The following is a 20,208-nucleotide window of genomic DNA, read 5'->3' as shown; positions in this document are numbered from 1 at the left end:
TGAATCCCTGCAGTCACGAAAGCTTTAAATCAGAACTTATAGGAGTTAATAAAAAGGTAGAGGCACAGCTTGCAAACAGCTCGCAGTAAAGTTAACAGTAAAGTTTGTGTTTGCACCATGATCTGCACAGTGGGCCCACTGCAAGTAAGCGATATACGGATTTCATTTATCGATTTTATTATATTTGTACCGAGCAAAACATTCATTTTTTTCGCCGGACAATGTTTTGCGCTTACGAATCACATTCGTGGACGTTTAAAACAAACAAGAGGGCGGGGCACGGGCGGGGAAGCTGTGCGGTGGGGCGAGGGTGTGCGTGGTGGGGCGTGGGTGTGCGTGGTGGGGCGTGGGTGTGCGTGGTGGGGCGTGGGTGTGTGTGGTGGGGCGTGGGTGTGTGTGGTGGGGCGTGGGTGTGCGTGGTGGGGCATGGGTGTGTGTGGTGGGGCATGGGTGCGCGTGGTGGGGCATGGGTGTGTGTGGTGGGGCATGGGTGTGTGGTGGGGCGTGGGTGTGCGTGATGGGGCGTGGGTGTGCGTGGTGGGGCGTGGGTGTGCGTGGTGGGGCGTGGGTGTGCGTGGTGGGGCGTGGGTGTGTGGTGGGGCGTGGGTGTGCGTGATGGGGCGTGGGTGTGTGGTGGGGCGTGGGTGTGCGTGGTGGGGCGTGGGTGTGTGTGGTGGGACGTGGGTGTGCGTGGTGGGGCGAGGGTGTGCGTGATGGGGCGAGGGTGTAGTGGTGGGGTGTGGGTGTGCATGGTGGGGTGCGCGTGGTGGGGTGTGGGTGTGCGTGATGGGGTCTGCGTGGTGGGACGTGCGTTTGCTTGGTGGGGCGTGGGTGTGCGTGGTGGGGCGTGGGTGTGCGTGGTGGGGCGTGGGTGTGCGTGGGTGTGCTTTTGAGGCGTGCAGAGACCATCTCTGAGCGAGGACATGGGCAGCGACTCGTAATGAAGCCCGCCTTCCGAGCTGTTGTCCGGCTCCTGGATCACCGGGTGCGCCCTGCGGAGGGAAGTGCGCGTTAATCAATCGATTCATTAGTCGTAGGGCACCGCGGTGGTGAGGAGATGATATCTCCCTCGCCTGGTCAGCAGGAGTTCTTGGGTTCGATCACGGACGCTGACCATGCCTGTTGTATATTCAGAGTCTGCGTGTTCTTTCGCTGCCTGTGGTGGTCGTGTGGATTTATTTTCCAGGTTCACTCCGGTTTTTTCCCCCCTCCACATTTACTAAAATAATGAGCCAAGAATGTCTGTGTGTAACGCGCGTGGCGGTCACTCCACATCGACCAGCACCCCTCATTAATAAACTGGTGGGGTCACTCCGCATGAAAAAGGTGGAGCGGGAACGAAAATTTGTTCACGCAAATTAGCTTTCATTTTGACCTTTCTTTATGTAAAGAAAAGCTAATAAAGAAACAACGCACCAACTAATATAACGAGCCAATAAAGGCTGTGAAGCTACGGGCTTTTTTTTCAAATTGTACACCCACAGAGATTGTTGTTCGCCTTTGCAACCGAGACGAAATCGTCTTCATCCCTAGACTCGACCTAGCCCCAAGTGACGTCACTCTTGCTTTCGTACTGAAACGACGACAAATTCCGATAATCCCTGCGTATGCGATGACGATCAACAAACCGCAGGGTCAGACTTTTTTTTTAAATGTGGGCTTTTATCTCAACGGACACGTATTTTCCCGTGGCCAGTTGTGCGTGGCTCTGTCTAGAACTAAATATCCTCAGCGGATCAAAGTGTTCAAGGATGGCCAACCGCAGGGAAACCTTTTGAACAGTGATAAGAGACTCACACAAATGATCATATACTGAGAAATCCTCCGAAGTCCTTAATTTCATTTAAAAAGTTAAGAAGTATTTATTTACGTGCTACATGTCCTAATACAATTAACAACCACACAATATTTTATATTTGATATTACAGCTTCCGTCCTAGGACGGGCTAACAAAGCAGTTTAGAAATAACTTGCGTTTTAGATACTTTGGCTGCTAATATAAATTTCCACATGTGACGATGATACCAGACACTGCGATGAGCTATGATGCGTGGCCAGCTTATCTCTGAAACGTAAATAATACCTCAGTGGGCTTTACCTGGTAAATAAAACAGTTTATTGCGTAATATTTAGCTTCATGTATAGCAGCGCCATTGTCGTTCATGCAAATTTAATCTCACAATCGCCAAGGAAAGATCAACAATTGCCCAAGTTCCGCAGTCTTCCGTATATATGTAACAATGCATTTGACGCTTTATTCGTATTTTTCATATGCAAAGATCATCACGAGCACAAATAAAGACGTACATTCTACGTGACTTTACCGAAAGAACCAAAGAAGATGAATCCTTGCAGTCACGAAAGCTTTAAATCGAAACGTACAGCCAAATTAATGAAACAAAACTAAGAGCACTAAAAACGTTAAATAGACTCCCTATGCTTCATAGGCCGAGGCTGAGTGATCATAATAGGTGAATGTCAGAGAGTCGACACGAGAATAGAGCCCTTTTTCTTGAATAATCATCAGCGTGGTTGCGGAGAAGTTGAATCACAAAATAATCAGACATTTTATCTCCTTCACATCTCCGTCTCTCCGCATAAAAAAAAAACGTAAAAGTAATTTTACACCACGCATTGGGCCCCCCATGGGCTTCTGTGACAGCATCAATTCAACAGAAATGATTCGATTAGCACGGTTGGCTACGTGGAAATACGAGCACATTTCTGGGACCGGTTTGAACACTCATTGTCTCATCAGCAGAGCCATGCTGGCTTTCATCAACGCTGGTGTTAATGCTAAACGTTACAGCCAAGGCCCCGCACGCCCCCCCCCCCCAACTTGGGATTTCAATGGAGGACTTTTCAGCGTGAGCGTAGCGCTTGGTTGGAAGGTCACGCGGAGGATGACCTCGGGGGATCTGAGGGTACACCACATCGTACGTTGGGGTTCGTCGTCAGGCACTAGGCGGTGTGCGACGGCGAGCGCTTAACTCCCCGCGGGCCTTGACCAATCGTGCGCGAGGCGCACGTCAAAGAGCGGCGGCTCCAGATGGCCCCCTTCTAAAGAGCGTCTGAAATAAGCTCGGCGGATGGAGGGTCGGGAGACAGGCACCGAGGGGGTAAGGGGTAGAGCCCCTACCAGATCAGACGGGAGTCGGACTCGCAGGGTTGGAAGGTAATAAACATGCTCGTCCATGTCGCCTCGTATTTGATTTTCTTTATTTCGGGTGCGTTTCCGTTATACCCCCTTCCCTTCCCTTACTTTATATATATAAAAAAGAAGAAACGGCCATTACTCCTTTCAGTGGGGACTCGTCTGGGTTAAAGGCAGCAGACCGATATTCATTTCCCATCTTTCTATCCCCCTGCTATTGTTTTATAACCGGTTCAGTTTACGTTGGCGGTGTGTGTGTGTGTGTGCGTCACAACCCGACGTAATGGGCCTGCGCATTGCTTCAATAAAAAAATGTAATAAAACAACAAAATTAGATTAGAAACAGAGCGGCGCCTGCGTCAAACAGGGCACCGAGCGACAGGGCCCGCGACGCGGTGTCAGGGCTCGAACCGGCTCGGCCTTCGTCACTGTGAGGGACGCGGTGACGGGAACAACGGGCAGGCAGATGGCACGCGCGCAAATAATAACCACACGCAAATACAAACAAAAAGACGAACATCCCCCGTGTAGCCTGTAACAGAATGTAGGGGCAAGTGCTGTTAGCGAGCACCCTATGAAGGCCGGAACGGTACACGAGGAGGGTGGGTGGGGCCAGCACCACGCCCGACCGCCTTTGTCTCCCCGGTGGCGATGTTTACACACCGCACCAGGTACTCATTTGAGGCTGAGTCGACCTAGGGGAGGCCCGGGATCGGTTCAGATAATCGTCACTGGGTGTTGGCCGTGAGCGGGAATCGAACCCGTGTCGCCGGGTTCGTAGCGCAGCGTAGCGCTAACCGCTCCACCACCGCTCCCCACACACACGCGCGCACGCACGCAAATACAGACGCAAAAAATGCCGAGGAAGACACGCATACAAAGACGAAGATGCCCAGTATAGCCTTGCACAGACCGTTGGGGCTAGTGCTGTTAGCGAGCACCTATTAAGGTCGGCATGGCAGGTGAAGCGGTGGGTGGCCAGCACCACAGCCCAGCTCTCTATGTCTCCCCAACGCTTATTTGATTGCACGCCGCACCAAGTACTCATATGAGGCTGAATCGGCATAGGGGGAGGCCCGGGACCGATTTAGATATTTCGTCACCGATGTTGGCTCTGAGCGGGAGTGGAACATGGGCCACCATGCTAACCATTAAGCCTCCCCCCCCCCAACTCCCTCCCAAGAGTACACGTAAATACACGCCTACACAAACGAATACACACATGCGACCGCGTATGAACAAGGGTGGTGGCAGTGTATAAACATCTCAGGTGAAGGCTTATCTGACCGCACGTCAGTCACTCCACTCACTATTTCCCCACTCGATCCCCGTATCTCGCCATTGCGGTTCACGGCACTGGGAGCGTCCGCCGAGCGGTGGCTGCGGATTCGATAACCGCGTTCAAAAAACACCTGGGCGGCGGGGGTGCGGCGGGTAATGGATCGCCTTTCCGCATTCAAAGGCTCGCTCTGACGTGGCCTGTTGTGGTTCCAACCATGGTGATCGATGAGCCTCGCACGTTCAAAACTTCGCGCACGACCGCCGTGCCGTCACTGGCGCGCCCTGCCCGATATTCACGTGGCTCCCGGGTGAGTCTCGGCCTCGTCATCGTCAGCCATGGGGTCTAAACCACTGCTGAATGAAAGCCTCCTCAAACCGTCACAATCCCTTATGGGCTGGTCACGTGAAGATCCGTCAAGCCACATCATCATGCTCCTATCCATTAGGTGCGGAACGATGTATGTGGCGGTTCGTAATCTAAAACCGTTAGACGCATGGAATTGCACGTGAACATTTTTTTTATCTCAGTGATGGGTTCACATGACCATCCCCAGCCACATTATCAACATTATGTACTCATTTGAGGCTGAGTCGACCTAAGGGAGGCCCAGTACTGGTTCAGATATTCTTCACTGGTGTTGGCCGTGAGTGGGAATCAACCTGGGGTCGCCGGGTTCGTAGCGCAGCGCGCTAACCGTTGCACTACCGCTCCCCAGACACACAACACGTTGAACAGGCTCAGCATCACACACAAACGCTATACTACATAGGCACACACATTCAGCTAGGCTCAGTGTGGCTCTCCTGGGCAAACAAGTGTAAATACGCTACGAATATTCACTCATGTATTACTTCATTCTTTAAGCCCACTGTTGCTATGTTTGCTCAAATATCTGAGAGTGTCGGCATCTGCCTCGTGACGACGACCACCCACGAGATAAACAATGGAACACGGCTCCCTCCCGCTAACCCGGTTTGGGGATTAACCATGGCACACACAGACTTTTCTCCCGTGTTTGCAAGGTGGCCGAGTGGATTATTCCATCGCAGGGAACGTGAGAGGTCGCCCGAGGCAGCGTCAGGTGCTCATTGAAGGCAGTGGATTGACCTTGGCTCGTTATGACTGAAGATACTCTTTGGTTATATGATGATGACTGCTTGTGTTGCAGTCGAAACGTCGTGAGAATTTTATTGTTTTATATTGGTATTATTTTATTGTTTCCCTTCTACGTGACTTTACCGAAAGAACCAAGAATATGAATCCCCGCAGTCACGAAAGCTTTAAATCAAAATGTATACTCTTTGGTTCTTTCGGTAAAGTCACGTAGGTAGAAAAAATAATACATCACGACGTTTCGATCGCAACAACAAGCGACCGTCTTCAGGTGAGAGGACCGCCTCTACGGGGAGGGTTTCCACACAACTATTAGACCTTTTAACAGACTGCGAGACAAGGTTCACATGATCGAGTATGCGGCAACCTCCCCTTCCTCCCCCCCCCCCTATCGGGTCAATATAATGCCTCGTCCACAGCAGTCTGATTCTCTCACCTGAAGACGGTCGCTTGTTGTTACGATCGAAACGTCGTGATCTAGAATTTGTTCTACCTACCACGTGACTTTACCGAAAGAACTAAAGAGTATGGATTCCTGCAGTCACGAAAGCTTCAAATCAAGAATGATTGAAGATGATGATGATGGTGGATTGGCCACGCTCTCTGTCGTGGACTTTCACGCGTACGCTGGTGCTGATGTGAACTGCTCCTCACTCGTACAGGGTCGGTGCCCACGAATAAATGATTTGGCGATGCTGCTGCTGATGCTGCTCCTGCGTTGGCAGTGGTGCAATAAGCACAATGATCCCAAAATATATATACTTTGGGGATCACATGCAACCCACTGCAGATTAACTACACAGGTAAACAACAAAGTAGTTAATTGCATACTCCCTGCTTCTATCGGTAAAGTCACGTAGATAGAAAAAAATAATAAAAGAACACGACGTTTCGGTCGCAACACAAGCGTTCGTCATCACCTGCTGACGTCATCACCTGATGACGACTATCTACGTGACTTTACCGAAAGAACCAGAGACTGTAGGTCATTGTAAAGTGTTTCGCGTTTATTTAGCTTCATCTGAGTGTATTTTTTTAATCCGTGTTGCCCCTCCCCAAAGCCACTGTCCATACTGCAGTCGCTTTTTGAAGGTTGTGCGGTGGGCCTGTTCACCATACTTCACCGCACTGGTCCGGGTGGCTTTGTAAAAAGGGGAGGGTAGGCCAGGACCGGTACGGTACGGTACGTATATGTGCGTCGAAACTTCTTTCGCACCGCACGTGGCCAACCGTGCTCATCGGAGGTGCGGTACGGATTCTCATTTCATTTGTTGAGCTGTCGAGCCAGCGGCCACGATTGGGCAAGGATGAAGCCCCTATCTGCTTTACAGCGACGCAAACCGGAGATCACAGATATTTCTTGACTCATCGCTCTTACAAACAATTGCATACATTTAAGAGTTATTTTTCCTCCTGAAGACGACCGCTTGTGTTGTGATCGAAACGTCGTAGTTTTTATTTTATTTACTTTTATTATTATTATTTTCTTCTATCTACCTGACTTTACTGAAAGAACCAAAGAATATACATTTAAGAACGTACGTGTTTTTTATTGTTTAAATAACAAATATATATTTACCATCATGATGATTTTAATTACGTTTTTTGTTATCAAAATCATCAATGATCCTCATGGTGTACACCGTGTACTTGTTTGGGGAGGGGGGCGGCCGTCGCCGCCGATGTCCGCCACAGCTTGGAATCGAACCGAGGTGGCCGGATTTCGTACAACGCGGCGGTGTGCACGGGGACACTGCGACCCACACACCGGCTCCGGCTGCCGCCACCACTTTTTTGCGTGACCCGCAATCGCGGTGAAAAAAAATAATAATCTTTATTTGGCGGGGGTTTTTTGTGTGTGTGTGTGTGTTGATTAAACAGGACGGCTAGGCGGAAAGGTGGGCTTTTCTGGATTGAAAGTGGCCCCCAGAGAGTTTCAGCTCTCTCGTGATTGCGTCGATAAGCGAGGTGAAACGCGGTTGACTGACGGCAAGGCAGAGGAGAAGGAGGAAGACTGACGTTAAATATACCAGAAGGCTTATGTGCTCAGCCACGTGTAACGAACGCCACGTGCGCTGCATGAACTAAAACACAAACGCACAATGTACAGTTACAGAGCGGTATTCCAAGTGATGTTGATCACCGGCACTCATTATCATCATCACAAACAGCTTCGGTCAGTCCACCGCTGGATGAATGCTTGCAATATTGGCAAACCGTGCGACCATGGGAGTGTTGCTATGATACTGGACGCGCCATTTCATTAATTACCCTCGCTCCGCGCAACCAACTCGCTGAGATGTGGCTAAAGCAGCAGTAAGGTGGTTCCCGGAATGAGATGCGACATCGCTTTTGTACCTCTATGTACGTACGTACAAAATGGGACCTTTGGTGCCAGTATCAAAGCGTGAAAAAATATATTATCAGAGCATGTTTGTTTCCATGCTCACCACAAGTACGTGTGGTTAATGCGAACTCGATTCCTTGCAAAAGTTTTCTAATTGGTGTTTGACCATCTTAAAACAACTGTTTTATTGCCAGAAAGGGCTAAAGTACTGTATTCTTATTTTTTTTCGTATGTATGTACGCACTGGCGGCATTTTGCGACCCCCACTGCCACTGTGTAGCATATTACGTGCCAGGGACGCTATGAGATGATAGCACAACAGTCTGAGTCCATAATTGGCAATAAGTAAGGGCAAAGCAGTTATAAGTGACTCAGAATTGTGCGCAGTTGCGTATACAGCACACGACTTCCCTGAAGGCATTCACCTTCAGCGAGCGCGATGCCGATCACACAACGTGGTTCGAATTCGACCCCTCGATCGATGTCTGCGTCATCGCTGCACACGCGTCGAATAAAAAAGCAAGGGACAAGTTCTTACTCACTAACAACTCCTCTGTCATTTTTCATTGCTGGAGGGGTTGCCTCCTCTACCTGAAAATCCTGGCTCTGCCCCTGTATGTACCTAGCACTTGTTTCGCAACCGTACGTGGCCAACTGCGTGCGCTCATCGGAGCTTTGCGGGGCGTTCAACCCCGTCGCGTTCTATCGAGGAGTTCACTCTCTTGGACGCGGAAGCAGAGGGTGAAACATGGACAGCAACAGATTTAAAAAAAAAAACACGTGAGGCTGCTGACGTTTGATTCCAGAATTAGACGCAACATCTATTTCCACCACCTGCAACCCACCCCCCAGCAACCCCAACGGCTCAAAATTGGCAGCACGCAATCACAACCGGCAGCTTCCAAACAACCGAGTCCGAGGTCGCCGTCTCTCGCAGCTCAGATGTCACCGCTAAACTTTGCTCCGCTGTAAAACGCGGGAATATAAAGTGCTGCCAACACAACAACATACAACATCGTGATAATGTCCACCATAAAGCGGTTAAGCTCAATTAGCTACGCCCAGTAACGGCCGCGTTAATATGGGGGACTCGCTGGGCCCACGAGCGCTGAGCGGAGAGGGCGTCGTGAGCGAAAACGTGCAGCGCTCGGCCAACCTTCGATGTCTCTGCACGCCCCCGGCTTCTGCGTCACGTCCATTTCCATTTTTCCATTGATTTGGTATAGCCCTGTGAGCCATTCGGCTCTTGAATCGGATGCAACCGCAACAAACAAAAAACATGAACAAGAAAACATCTTAAAGTGGCAATGCGACTGTCATGTGCGCGATGCACATGAAGTTCACGCCATTCTCTCGTGCTGTTTGCGTAACCAGGGGATCAATGGCTGGGAGGTAACCGTGTTCAACAATGTACAAAGCGCTGACACTACAATGCCGACGCCGGACGCGGGCCGGTGTATAACTGTTATTTGCATGCCACGGATTGCTTCACCGATGGTCCTCTGCAGGGGGTAACCACACTGCTTTTCCTTCCCGTTTCCGTGAGAGACGACGCGACAACACCCGACCTTGAACTGGGTGTGCGTGGCGATGTAATAATAATAATTATCCACGATTCGCACAGACGATGTCACGTTTCCACGATGGGAAGACAGTTCGACACCTCCGCCGCCCGCCACAATGTAACAGCGCCTGGAATTGCAATGCTGTTGTGTCCAGTGCTGGATTATATCCCAGTAGCAAAAGTATCTACAAATGTAGCTACGGGCCCCGTACTTTCAAGGGCCCCACGCTAAATGCTTTCAAGCCATCAATTCCGGTTCAGTGATTCTGCACTTGCTCTATTACTATAGTACTATACCGCCTTCAACTTTTATGAACGACTGGGTGTTTAAGGTTAGCGATTTGTCGTATTATCTGGCTGTATAGCAAATACAAAATACAATTACTTTACTATGCAAGTAAAAAAAATTGTGTTTTAATATTTACGTGTTGTTTTTTGTTTAGGGCCCCTTCATAACATATGCTACAGGCCCCGCACTAGCTTAATCCGGCACTGGCTGTGTCGCTTCTGTTTTTGTTATTGTGATATGCCCTGGCTCGCAGTACGAATGAAGATGACCAAGAAGATTCGTTTAACTGCACATCGCATTGCTAAGTCGTTTTATTTTCGGCTCGGGTACATTGAGCCAAGAGATTTGTGTGTGTTTTTTAAATGGTGGCCTGGCCAAAAACCACTCATCGGCCCTCAAAAAATGTTCGCACATTAACCCGCACCGATAGCACACACACACGTTGTCAAGATGTACAAAGGACAAACAAAGAACTTGATGTGTACAATTGTCTCGGCTTACTCCTAAGTCAGGCGTTGGCAACCCGTGGCTTCGGAGCCGCGTGCGGTGGCTCCTTACGGACCGCTGCTATCGTGTGACGCTATTTAGTAAGGACCCACTGTCTCGTGTTCACCACGCTGTGTATTGCGGCTCTTGAAATATTGAGTTGTTTTTTTTGTTTTACCGAATGCGAAAAAAATTGGCTACTTTTCTGGCTGCCGAGCCCTGCTCGAAGTCGCGATTGCAGTAAAACGAGCAGGTTCAATAAATAACGTAGCAATCAGATGTTTAATAATAGGGGTTTTCCCCTTTTTTTCTGGCAACAAAACTGAAACCTTTTTTTTACAAGGATTCGTGTCTGCATTAACCACAGTACCTGCAGTCAAAATGCAAACAAAAAAACATACTATGATAATATATGCATTGTCCTTGACACTGATTGGTCCACACCAAGGGACGGCTTTCTTTTGCACCAATTGGGTCGAGGCTCAAAAGAAAGCCGTCCCTTGGTGTGGACCAATCAGTTTCAAGGACAATGCATCATATATTATCATAGTATGTTTTTTGTTTGAATTTTGACTGCAGGTATTGTGGTTAATGCAGACATGAATCCTTGTAAAAAAGGTTTCAGTTTAATTGCCAGAAAAAAGGGGAATACCCCTATTATAACATGTTGGTACTGGCAAAGGAGGTCTAATGATATCAGATGTTTAATTATTGCATTTATTCATTCACAGTCTGACCTTGCATCGTGCAATACGATTATTTTGTACATTGCACCTTTCAACAACCACGACTTATTTACCCATGACGGTAACTTGGGAGTCCGCAGACTCTCTATCAGGAGGGTAGTTCCATGGGGTGTTTGGCCAACGCCAATGACACTGCGTGTTTTTTTCTAGCTATGGGGGAAAAAAAAAAACGAGGAACCCGGAGGAAACCCACGCAGAAAAAAGGAGAGAACACAGGAACTCCACACGGAAAGGCGACCAGTTTAACACGCAGTAGTAGGCTTTCGCTACCAATATCACCCAAAATACAGGGGGGGTTTTTTGGGGTTAGATCGCGTAAATATTAAAGCCACCACCATCCGACACAGCCAACTAGTAAGGTTTGTCACGTAAACAGAACGTGGCCAATTTGTTACTAGTGCAGCACACACCAGTGTGTTGGAGAGCAAAGCCACAACATTTGCAATCAGAGTACGACGTTTCGCCGGTAATTACAACAAGCTTCATCAATTACAACTTGCTTCACCAGTTGTAATTACTGGCGAAACGTCGTACTCGAATTGTAAACGTTGTGGGTTTACTCTCCAACACACAACCGGTGTACTGCACTAGTAACGAATTGGCATGTTTTGTTTACGTGACAAACCTTACTAATTGGCAGCGTCGGGTGGTGGCGGGTTTAACGACACTTTTATTTATTTACATGATCTAACCCCCCCAAAAAAAACTGTATTATGATGGCGACCAAGTCAGGAACGAACGCAGGCCCATTTGGGGCACAAGTGTTACCACTGCAAATACACCTCCCTATGTCGATACATCATCCGTTTCTCTCATACATTTCTGGTCTGAATACATCTCTGATCTCTCTCTCTCTCTCGTGTTGCTATTCAATCGTTAGTCCAGGTACATGCCTGCACAATCGGTTACGTAACTGTAACCCCCTCTTGACATAGCTCAACGTTATCATCGCACGTGACTGCTTCATCCACATTCGAGCAAATCAGTGACGCAACGGGATCAGAACGACTGGTCACAGCTCACGAATGCGTGACGTGACGGCGTGCGTCACTACGAATCGCCAAGTCGGATGCAACAGGTTGCGCAACCGTTCACACACACGAACAGATTCAGTTGCACACGAGCCAAGTTCGGAGACTCTGAGCCGCTCGCTTGGTTATCAGTAGGTTGCACAATCCGGGCTTCAATGGGGAAAACAAAAACACACGTGGGACACCGCCTCTTTCTGGAGGCCATTCCGCATATCTACCGCGATAACGATAAAGACAAGGGGGGGTGGGGGGGGAAGCAAGTAGGCATGCAAAGAAATCGGCGGTGGAGGAAACTGGAGCTTCGGCGCTCAGCCACCACCGGGGGAACCAGGTGGAGCCGGAGGCCATCCCGGACAGAGGGTTGGTGGGGAGAGGTGGGACACAACACACATACACACCGCGCACACACACACTGCACACACACACATACACACCGCACACAGACATACACAACGCACACACACACACACCACACACACACCGCGCACACACACACCGCACACAGACATACACAACGCACACACACACACACCACGCACACACACACCGCACACACACACATATAACGCACACACACACACGTGAGTGACAGCGTCGCCCCAACGTCGGTTTAAAAATAGAGTGGCCGGGCATGAATTTCACGCGAGTCTGTACCGGAGATTGCGCGAGTCCCACCGCATCCGCCGGAGACGAGAACTTCGACGAACGACTCGGAGAATGATTCACTCGACGGCCGAGCACAGGGAGATTTCAGAATTTTTCGTTTGTAGTTTTTTGTTTTACTTCCATGCCAACAATATCGGTGATTTGGTTGCAAGTTGTGAGAACGGCTCGGCACCCCCGCTCACTACCCCCCCCCCCCTCGCACTGATGTAACGAAGTGTCTAGATTCAGGGCCGTGATATAATCAACTAATTAAAGTCTCATTTTCACCGTCTCGTTTGTATTGTCTCTCGTTTTTCGGCCCTCACGCTCTGCCGCGTTTCCCGTCCGTCGTACAATTTCGTTCGCTCCAATAACCATAAAGTTACACACACGTGTACAACCCATTTTGTCTATCCACCGCTGGATGATGGTGCCCCCCCCCCCCCCTCTCACACCTCTCACCCTGCACCACGTCGCGCGGGTCGTAGCGCACGGTGGTCCTGAACGCAGAGCGAATGCCTCTGACGACGTCAGCGGCAAGAGTTAGAAAATCACACGAGGCAGCAGAGTTGCGCAAGTGCCAGGAACAATAGTGACACAAGAATTGTACGCGCAGGCACCTTCGAGCACAAAAAGGCAAAGATCCCCCCCCCCCGGTGTAGCCTTCACAGACTGCAGGAGCAAGTGCTGTTAGCGAGCATCTATCAAGGCCTGCACTGGCACACGATGGGGGGGGGGGGTTGGTTGTGGGTGGCCAGCACCACGCCCGGCTGCCTTTGTCTCGCCAGTGGCGATGTTTACTACACACCGCACCACAGCAACTCATTTGAGGCTGAGTCGACCTAGCGGAGGGCCCAGGAACCCGTTCAGATAATCGTCACCGGTGTCGGTGGCCGTGAGCGGGAATCGAACTCGGGGCGCCAGCTTCGCAGCGCAGCGTAGCCGCTAACCGCTACGCTGCCGCTCCCCCTACGCTCCACACGCAGACAGACAAAGATCCTCGGCAGTGTAAAGAATGTTGGGCTAAGTGATCATTAGTGAGCGCTTGCTAGGTTACACGCGCACGTGAGGGGGTGATGTGGCCAGTGCAAAAAACACACAAAGACAAAGGCCCCTCATATAGCCTACATACACTGTTGGGGAAAGGGCTCTTTGCGAGCAACTATGAAGGCCGGCACAGCCCACTATGGGCTGTGCGGCAGTCTCCTGTGTCCGGAATGCTGTTGTTTACACACCGTGGCCAGGTACTCATTAAAGGCTTAGTCGACCTGGCAGAGGCCCAGGACCAGTCGAGATATTGTTCACCGGTGTCGGCCGTGTGCGGGAATCAAATTCGGCTCACCAGGTTCGTAGCGCGTTACCCACGACGTCACTGGTCCTCAGGACAAAGATCCCCCGTATAGCCTTAGTAGACTGTTGGGGCAAGTACTATTAGCGAGCACCTATAAAAGTCGGTACGGCACGCGAGTGGGGGGGGGGGGTGGCCAGCACCGCACTCGGCCGTCTTTGTATCTCTCGTGACGATGTTTTACCATGGAACCAAGTACCGTACTCATTTGAGTCGACCCAGGGGAGGCCCAGGACTGATTCAAATAATCATCACTGGGGTTGGTGGCAATGAGCGGGGTCGCCGGGTTCACAGCACAGCTCCCCAGACACGCACACACGTACAACACAGATATTTACACAAACACAAGACAAACATCACCCATATAGCCTTAACAGACTTTTGGGGTAAGTGCTGTTAGCGAGCACTTATGAATGTCGGCACAAACACACACACACGCACGCGCGCAAGCAGCTCAATTAATTTGATAGCTCCTCCAAGACAGCACGAGCCGGTTTCCTCACCAGCCCGCGGTCGAGAGGTCCGATCGGTAATCCCTTCCGCCAGGGACGTTGCCGGCACCGCCATCGTCATCGTCTTCCTCATCGTCGTAATCGGCATCGGGCAAATTGTATTCCATCGTGGCAGCGGGTCAACGGAGCTCTGATCCTCGGGAGCAAGACCTCGCGCTCCTCCTGTACGCGACAGAAATCGGCACAGAATGTAAACGCACAGCCATCGGAGGACAACGTGGACACGGGCGTCTCATGCAACACACACTGCGTCCCCCCCCCGCCGCCGCCGCCGCTGCCGCACCTCCGATTGGCATGATTGGCTACGTCCAGGTGTGGAAGAAGTTCAAGATACATACAAAGACTCACACCACAGAGACCCATAGACTCACAGAGACCCACAGACTCACACAGAGATCCATAGACTCACAACAGAAATCCATAGACTCAGATACCCATAGTTTGTTGTCCTTCCCCCGCACCTCTGTTTAGCACGGTCGGCTACGTACGATGCGAAAGAAGTTCAAAATACAAACGTACGTGGCCAATGTCAGCTGACCTAACCGCTGCGAACTGACCGATTCCATTCAATCACAGAGAGTTATAATTAATACGCCGTAAAAAAATATTATGTATGTGACATTCCCCTCTCACGCCCGTGACCCTCGGACCCAGCGTCACCATGACCCTCACCTTGTTAACCGCGTGAGATCCTCCACCAAAGACAAAGATCCCCCGTATAACCTTTCTAACAGACTAGGCTGTTAGCGGACACCTATGAAGGCCGGCACGGCACACGAGGGGGTGGGTGGCCAACACCACGCCCGGCCGCCTTTGCCCCCCCAGTGGTGAATGTTTTACACACCGCACCAGGCACTCATTTGAGGCTGAGTCGACCTAGGGGGAGGCCCAGCACCAGTCAAGATAATCGTGACCGGTGTTGGCCGTGAGCGGGAATCGAACCCGGGTGGCTGGGTTCGTGGCACGGCTTCTGTCTCTCCCACAGGACAGCCATCCCCTACCTCGCCCACTCTCCTCCTGTCCCCACCGATAGCCGTGTTTGTTTAAAAATTACATGTTCAGCCACCCCAATAAACTCCCCAACAATGAGTTGTGTATGTAAGGATGCGCACGACCTGCACCGTTGGAATGCAGCCTGCAGTGGTGGGGTAATGTCGACCACAAAAATCCCGATTCGACTCGGTGCGCGCGGTTTACGATTTCTCGAGTTGGAGACGTGGCGATCTGTCGTGGGTCACGACCGTGGGCCGTGCCTCGCGGCGCCCGGGGTTGACATCCCCGGCGAGCGAGTTACGTGGGGGCGGTAGCAGGCCGGGGCAAGTCTGCTCCACCGCAACGCGTTATTTATTTACGCGAGGCGAGTTGGTGCAAGCAAAAATAAAGCAAAAAAATGTCAACCAAAAAAAGAACGCACCTTTTATTATTTGTCGCGCAGAAACAAATAAAAGTTGTGACGTCGAGGCAGCCCGTGGCAACATCTCCCCCTGCGAAAAACGACGTCCCGGCCACTCGGGAGGCTCATCACGGAGCGCACCCTCTGACGCCTTTTGCGGCAGTGCTTCTGGGCCCCACGACTTTTCACTTCTGGAAAACTTCCAAAATACGAAAGCTTCCCGATCGGCCCCAGACAGCCAGCGGCTTCACCACGTCGGCACAGGGGGAGCGGAGCGGCGGTAGCGCAGCCTCAAGGAGCATAAACCACCATCACGTGAGCTGCGGTCATGCTCGCAGCAGCAGCGGCGGCGGCGGCTTTTGGCTCGCCATCGAACAAAATACGGTGATCACCGCATCGTCGCGCGCTTTCAGATGCGCTTCTGCGGCCGTCTGGAACGCTTCTTCCTTCCAATGTTAGGAAGCCGCTGGAGCTGTGCACTTTGGAATCATCTAGATTGAAAACTGATTTCTTTCGAACTGCTTTTTGTGTTTGGTTTGTCGTCCTTCACCCGCGCCTCCGATGAGTGCGGTCGGCTACGTACTGGGCGAAAGAAGTTCAACATACTGTACATATATTTTAATGACTGGGCTCCACCTTCCATTTCCGCGACCACATCAGGTTCCTCAGCGCCACTCTCGACTCCGCCGGATCTTATCAACTTGTTGCGCGCTGCCTTAGTTGTAACGGTTGCGGACACGCAGACTCCTCCACCGCACTGAAATCCCTCCACTGGCTCGCCGTCTCTGCCCGTATCGGTCGCAAGGTAACCGCAAATCTGTGCCAACGTGCCCTCTACTCGAGGCCTGCCGACGCACCTGGCATCATTACGAGAGATGTTAACTACCTCGTCTGGTAATGCGAGGGGTCGTGGCTTCGATCCCGCGCCCCTGATGCCTTTATATTTGGAGTTTGCGTGCATGTCTCCCCGGATCTTTCTGTTTTTCCTTCCACATTTAGAATCAACATGCCTTAAGAGTATTTGGCAGCTCCAAATTTCCACGTGATAAGCCACATCGTTGAGCTACCATTTGTGGCCGGGTCGCTCATGAAAAATAGCTGTACATAGTGGGTCTCACCTGGTCAAAAGTTGAACGAACCCATTCCCTCCGAAACACCACAGCGTCCTGCGCAGCGAGTCGCCTCGATCTGCTCGTAAAAGCCAAATCAGGGAGCGTGGCTGCCGATTGTCGGTTCTGCTCAGCAACTCTTGCCTTATGGGATTCTATCCCACCCCCATCTCATACTCGGCAGCGAGTCACCTTCGACCATAAAAAAAGGCAACCAGCGACGGTGTACCTGTTCCGGTGGAACCTTCCGAGTGACACCGAGAGGCGGGCTCCGTGCCTCCGAGTCGCGCTCGGGCATTTTAGTCTTTTTATTAGTATCATCTTTCGGCGGCCGCACCCACCACATCATCACATCTCGCTACCACCACCTCGGGGCTTTCCACGCCAGTCTACATCCACTCATCATCGACGAGGTCACCAACTCCCTCGCCTGCGGCAGAGTCGGGTCTCTCCTCGACTATTTGCAAACTCCGTCCTTGTTCGATATATTCATCGCGCGACCTCGAGCAACTCCAACGGTGGCAAGGTCATTTCGTCCGCGCCCTCCTCAGGGCCTGTCAACCTCTGCGAGATTCCCTCCCTCCTCCCTACGCTCCCTCTGCTCCCTCCGCCCCCATGGCCAGCGGGGTCATCTACAAGATCGCCTGCCCGTGCGTCCGCGCTTCTGTTTCGGTTGTCTGAGATGTTATCTCCCTCGCCTGGTGTGCAGGAGGTCGTGGATTCGATCCCGACCCTGACGGCTGTATATTTGGAGTTTGCGTGTTCTGCTCGTGGTTGCGTGGATTTTTCGAGGTCCTCTGGTATTTTTTCCTCTACATTTAGAATCAACGTCATGTGTTTAGATTATTTTGCTGCAATACATTTCCACGTGGTAAGCGACTTTGTTTAGCTATCATTTGTGGCCAGGTCTCTCCTGAAAAAAGCTATAGAGCTCAGTGGGCCTTACCTGGTCAAATTCAAGTAGATTTGAAGCTTTCGTGACTGTAAGAATGACTCTTTGGTTCTTTCGGTAAAGTCACGTAGAAATAAATTAATTTAAATAATAATAGAATACGACGTTTCGATTGCAACACAAGCAACCATCATCATCTGTGTGCCTATGTGTGTGTCTATGTTTGTATCTGTGTGAGTCTCTCTCTGCTTGTGTGTCTGTCTGTGTGTTTCCGTGTCTATGTTTTGTCTCTCTCTCAAATTTAGCAATCCTTGGAAGAACGTAATCAACCAGGTGGGGTGTTGACTGTTTTGTTGGCCGACTCTCTGTGTAGTATTGCATTATTTTTCCAAGTTTACTAGGTTTGGTTTCTCATTCATTTGTACCTGATGCTGGTTGCTTTGTGTTGCCATCGAAACGTCGTATTCTATCATTATTTAATGTCTTTCTACGTGACGTTACCGAAAGAACCAAAGAGAAAAATTGAAGTAGTTTACAGTTCAGTTTATCTCTCTCCACTCTCCTGTCCCCCTGTACGACAGCTCCCGCTGGAACTCTCCGCAGCAGCAGCTACTCACAACCTTCCTCCTTCTCTCTACATCGAGGAGCGGGACAGTGGTCACTGCAGGGCGCCGTTTCTCCGTGGCAGCCCGCGTCATCCGGAATGCCATCCCGCTGCAGAGTTCATTGGCGAGCGATATCTCACCGTCGATGTAACATCGAGATTCATTTGGCTCGAGTCACGATTCATTTTTGGCGTCGGATCGCGAAAGTGAAATGTGTGTCATACACCCTCCTCTAACCGACGCAGCCATGTTAATGAAGTTGTCACGTGATAAACAAACTACAAACAGTAGGCAGTTCTAAATAAATACGTTTTCAATCTCGAGTTAAAAGTGCATAAGCTCCAGTGGCCTCCTCGTATCGGGAAGGAAGAGCGCTCCAGACGGCCGCAGAAGTGCATCTAAAAGCACGTGATTGCGATGACCATCTTTGTCCAATGGCCAGCCAAAAGCCGCTGCGAGGATGACCGGAGTTTGCATAACGGTTTATGCTCCTTGCATCACCATCACATTCCACCTTGTTCTGCCTTACCTACCCCAGCAACATCACCTCCAATCCCAGCCCCTGTCCCTCCATCCATTCCATCACCTTCCTCACTGAATGCCGCCAGATTGCGTCTCAAAATGCCCTGGAAAGGGCGCTATAGAAATCCGAAATGGAATAGAATGGAATTTTTGGTTTACTCTTTGGCAAGCACTTTGTGTGTGATGAGCGCGACCTTTTAACGCATTCGTTCGGGAAAGCCGGGAAGGCCAATGCAGCTCAGCAATCGCTGCTCAGGCCCAGGTCAGATCTTGTTTTACTGTTGACAGGAGGAAGACTTTGTGGCGGCTGGAATGTAAAACGAAAACATCCAGATGCCACGCAGGGCACGTGACCTCCAGCGCAGGAACCCAGTAAAGAGAAAATACCCGAGCGAGTTTAAGAGCCAAGAATCACGCCAGTCTAAAGGTCTCCCTCGGGCTAATTACTACCTTCTCTCTGACAAACAGAATTAGCAATGAAACCAAAATAGATCAGTTTTCCCGCCAATGGGGAAAACCCGAGCGAGAAAGGCGAGTCTGTGTCAGCAGTAAATATTTAACGGGGTAAAATATTTAACCGTGCTGTGTGCAGACGTCACCTGTAGGGATAACAGGTGATCGACGAGGTGTGTAAAAGGGGGGGGGGGCCCTCCTCGTGGCACCTCCGCACGGTGCAGATGAGATGGTCAGAGGTTACGGATTTACGTTTTCAGTCGGAGCCACCACTGCGGGGATGAGGGGGTGGCGGGCGGTTTGGTTTGGGTCCAGCACTGCACGAGACAAAAGAAGCAACGCACATTTTCTTCGTAATTTTAATTTCACTTACTCATCCAGGAAAGCCACGCTGGGTACGCGTGGGGGGCTTTTTCAGGAAGGTCCTGAAGTGGGAGCGAACCGCAGCGTTCGGGAGAAAACTCACACGTGTGAGGGGGAAACACTCTATCCCCGCACAGATGGAAACAGACGGCGATTAGTCCACCTGCTGCACTGCCTTCTCCTGGCGAGCTAGAGTATGGCGCCTCGAAGGGACTGTTGTCCTTGATCCGCACCTCCGATTAACACGGTTGTGGCTACGTCATGGTGCGAAAGCAGTTCAACATACATACATACAAGGGAGTTTCACGGCATTTGTGCGGTGATCCAACAACACTCCGCTGCCTCCGCAATGCT

The 20,208-nt window shown here is 50.8% G+C and overlaps 1 protein-coding gene across 4 annotated transcripts in view; it reads right to left on the bottom strand.

Annotated features, from left to right (window-relative positions):
* LOC116951493 (transmembrane channel-like protein 5) overlaps positions 1-20,208 on the bottom strand; it is a 57,170-nt gene that overhangs the window by 20,229 nt on the left and 16,733 nt on the right. For 2 of the 4 annotated variants that reach the window (XM_032970149.2, XM_032970152.2), the window contains exons 2-4: positions 19,638-19,808; positions 14,509-14,679; positions 907-992 (exon numbers count right to left, since the gene is read on the bottom strand). In XM_032970149.2, coding sequence (XP_032826040.2) covers positions 907-992; positions 14,509-14,624 — 202 coding nt within the window. In that variant the 5' untranslated portion in view covers positions 14,625-14,679; positions 19,638-19,808. The remainder of the gene's footprint in view (positions 1-906; positions 993-14,508; positions 14,680-19,637; positions 19,809-20,208) is intronic. The other 2 variants (XM_032970150.2, XM_032970151.2) reach the window with 2 other exon arrangements.

The sequence above is a fragment of the Petromyzon marinus genome, chromosome 43 (genome assembly GCF_048934315.1).
Source record: "Petromyzon marinus isolate PM22_M1 ecotype Great Lakes invasive population chromosome 43, UKy_Petmar_22M1.pri1.0, whole genome shotgun sequence".
Lineage (NCBI taxonomy): Eukaryota > Metazoa > Chordata > Hyperoartia > Petromyzontiformes > Petromyzontidae > Petromyzon > Petromyzon marinus.
Note: the sequence above shows the minus strand (reverse complement) of the source record. Positions and strands in the feature narration are given on the sequence as shown.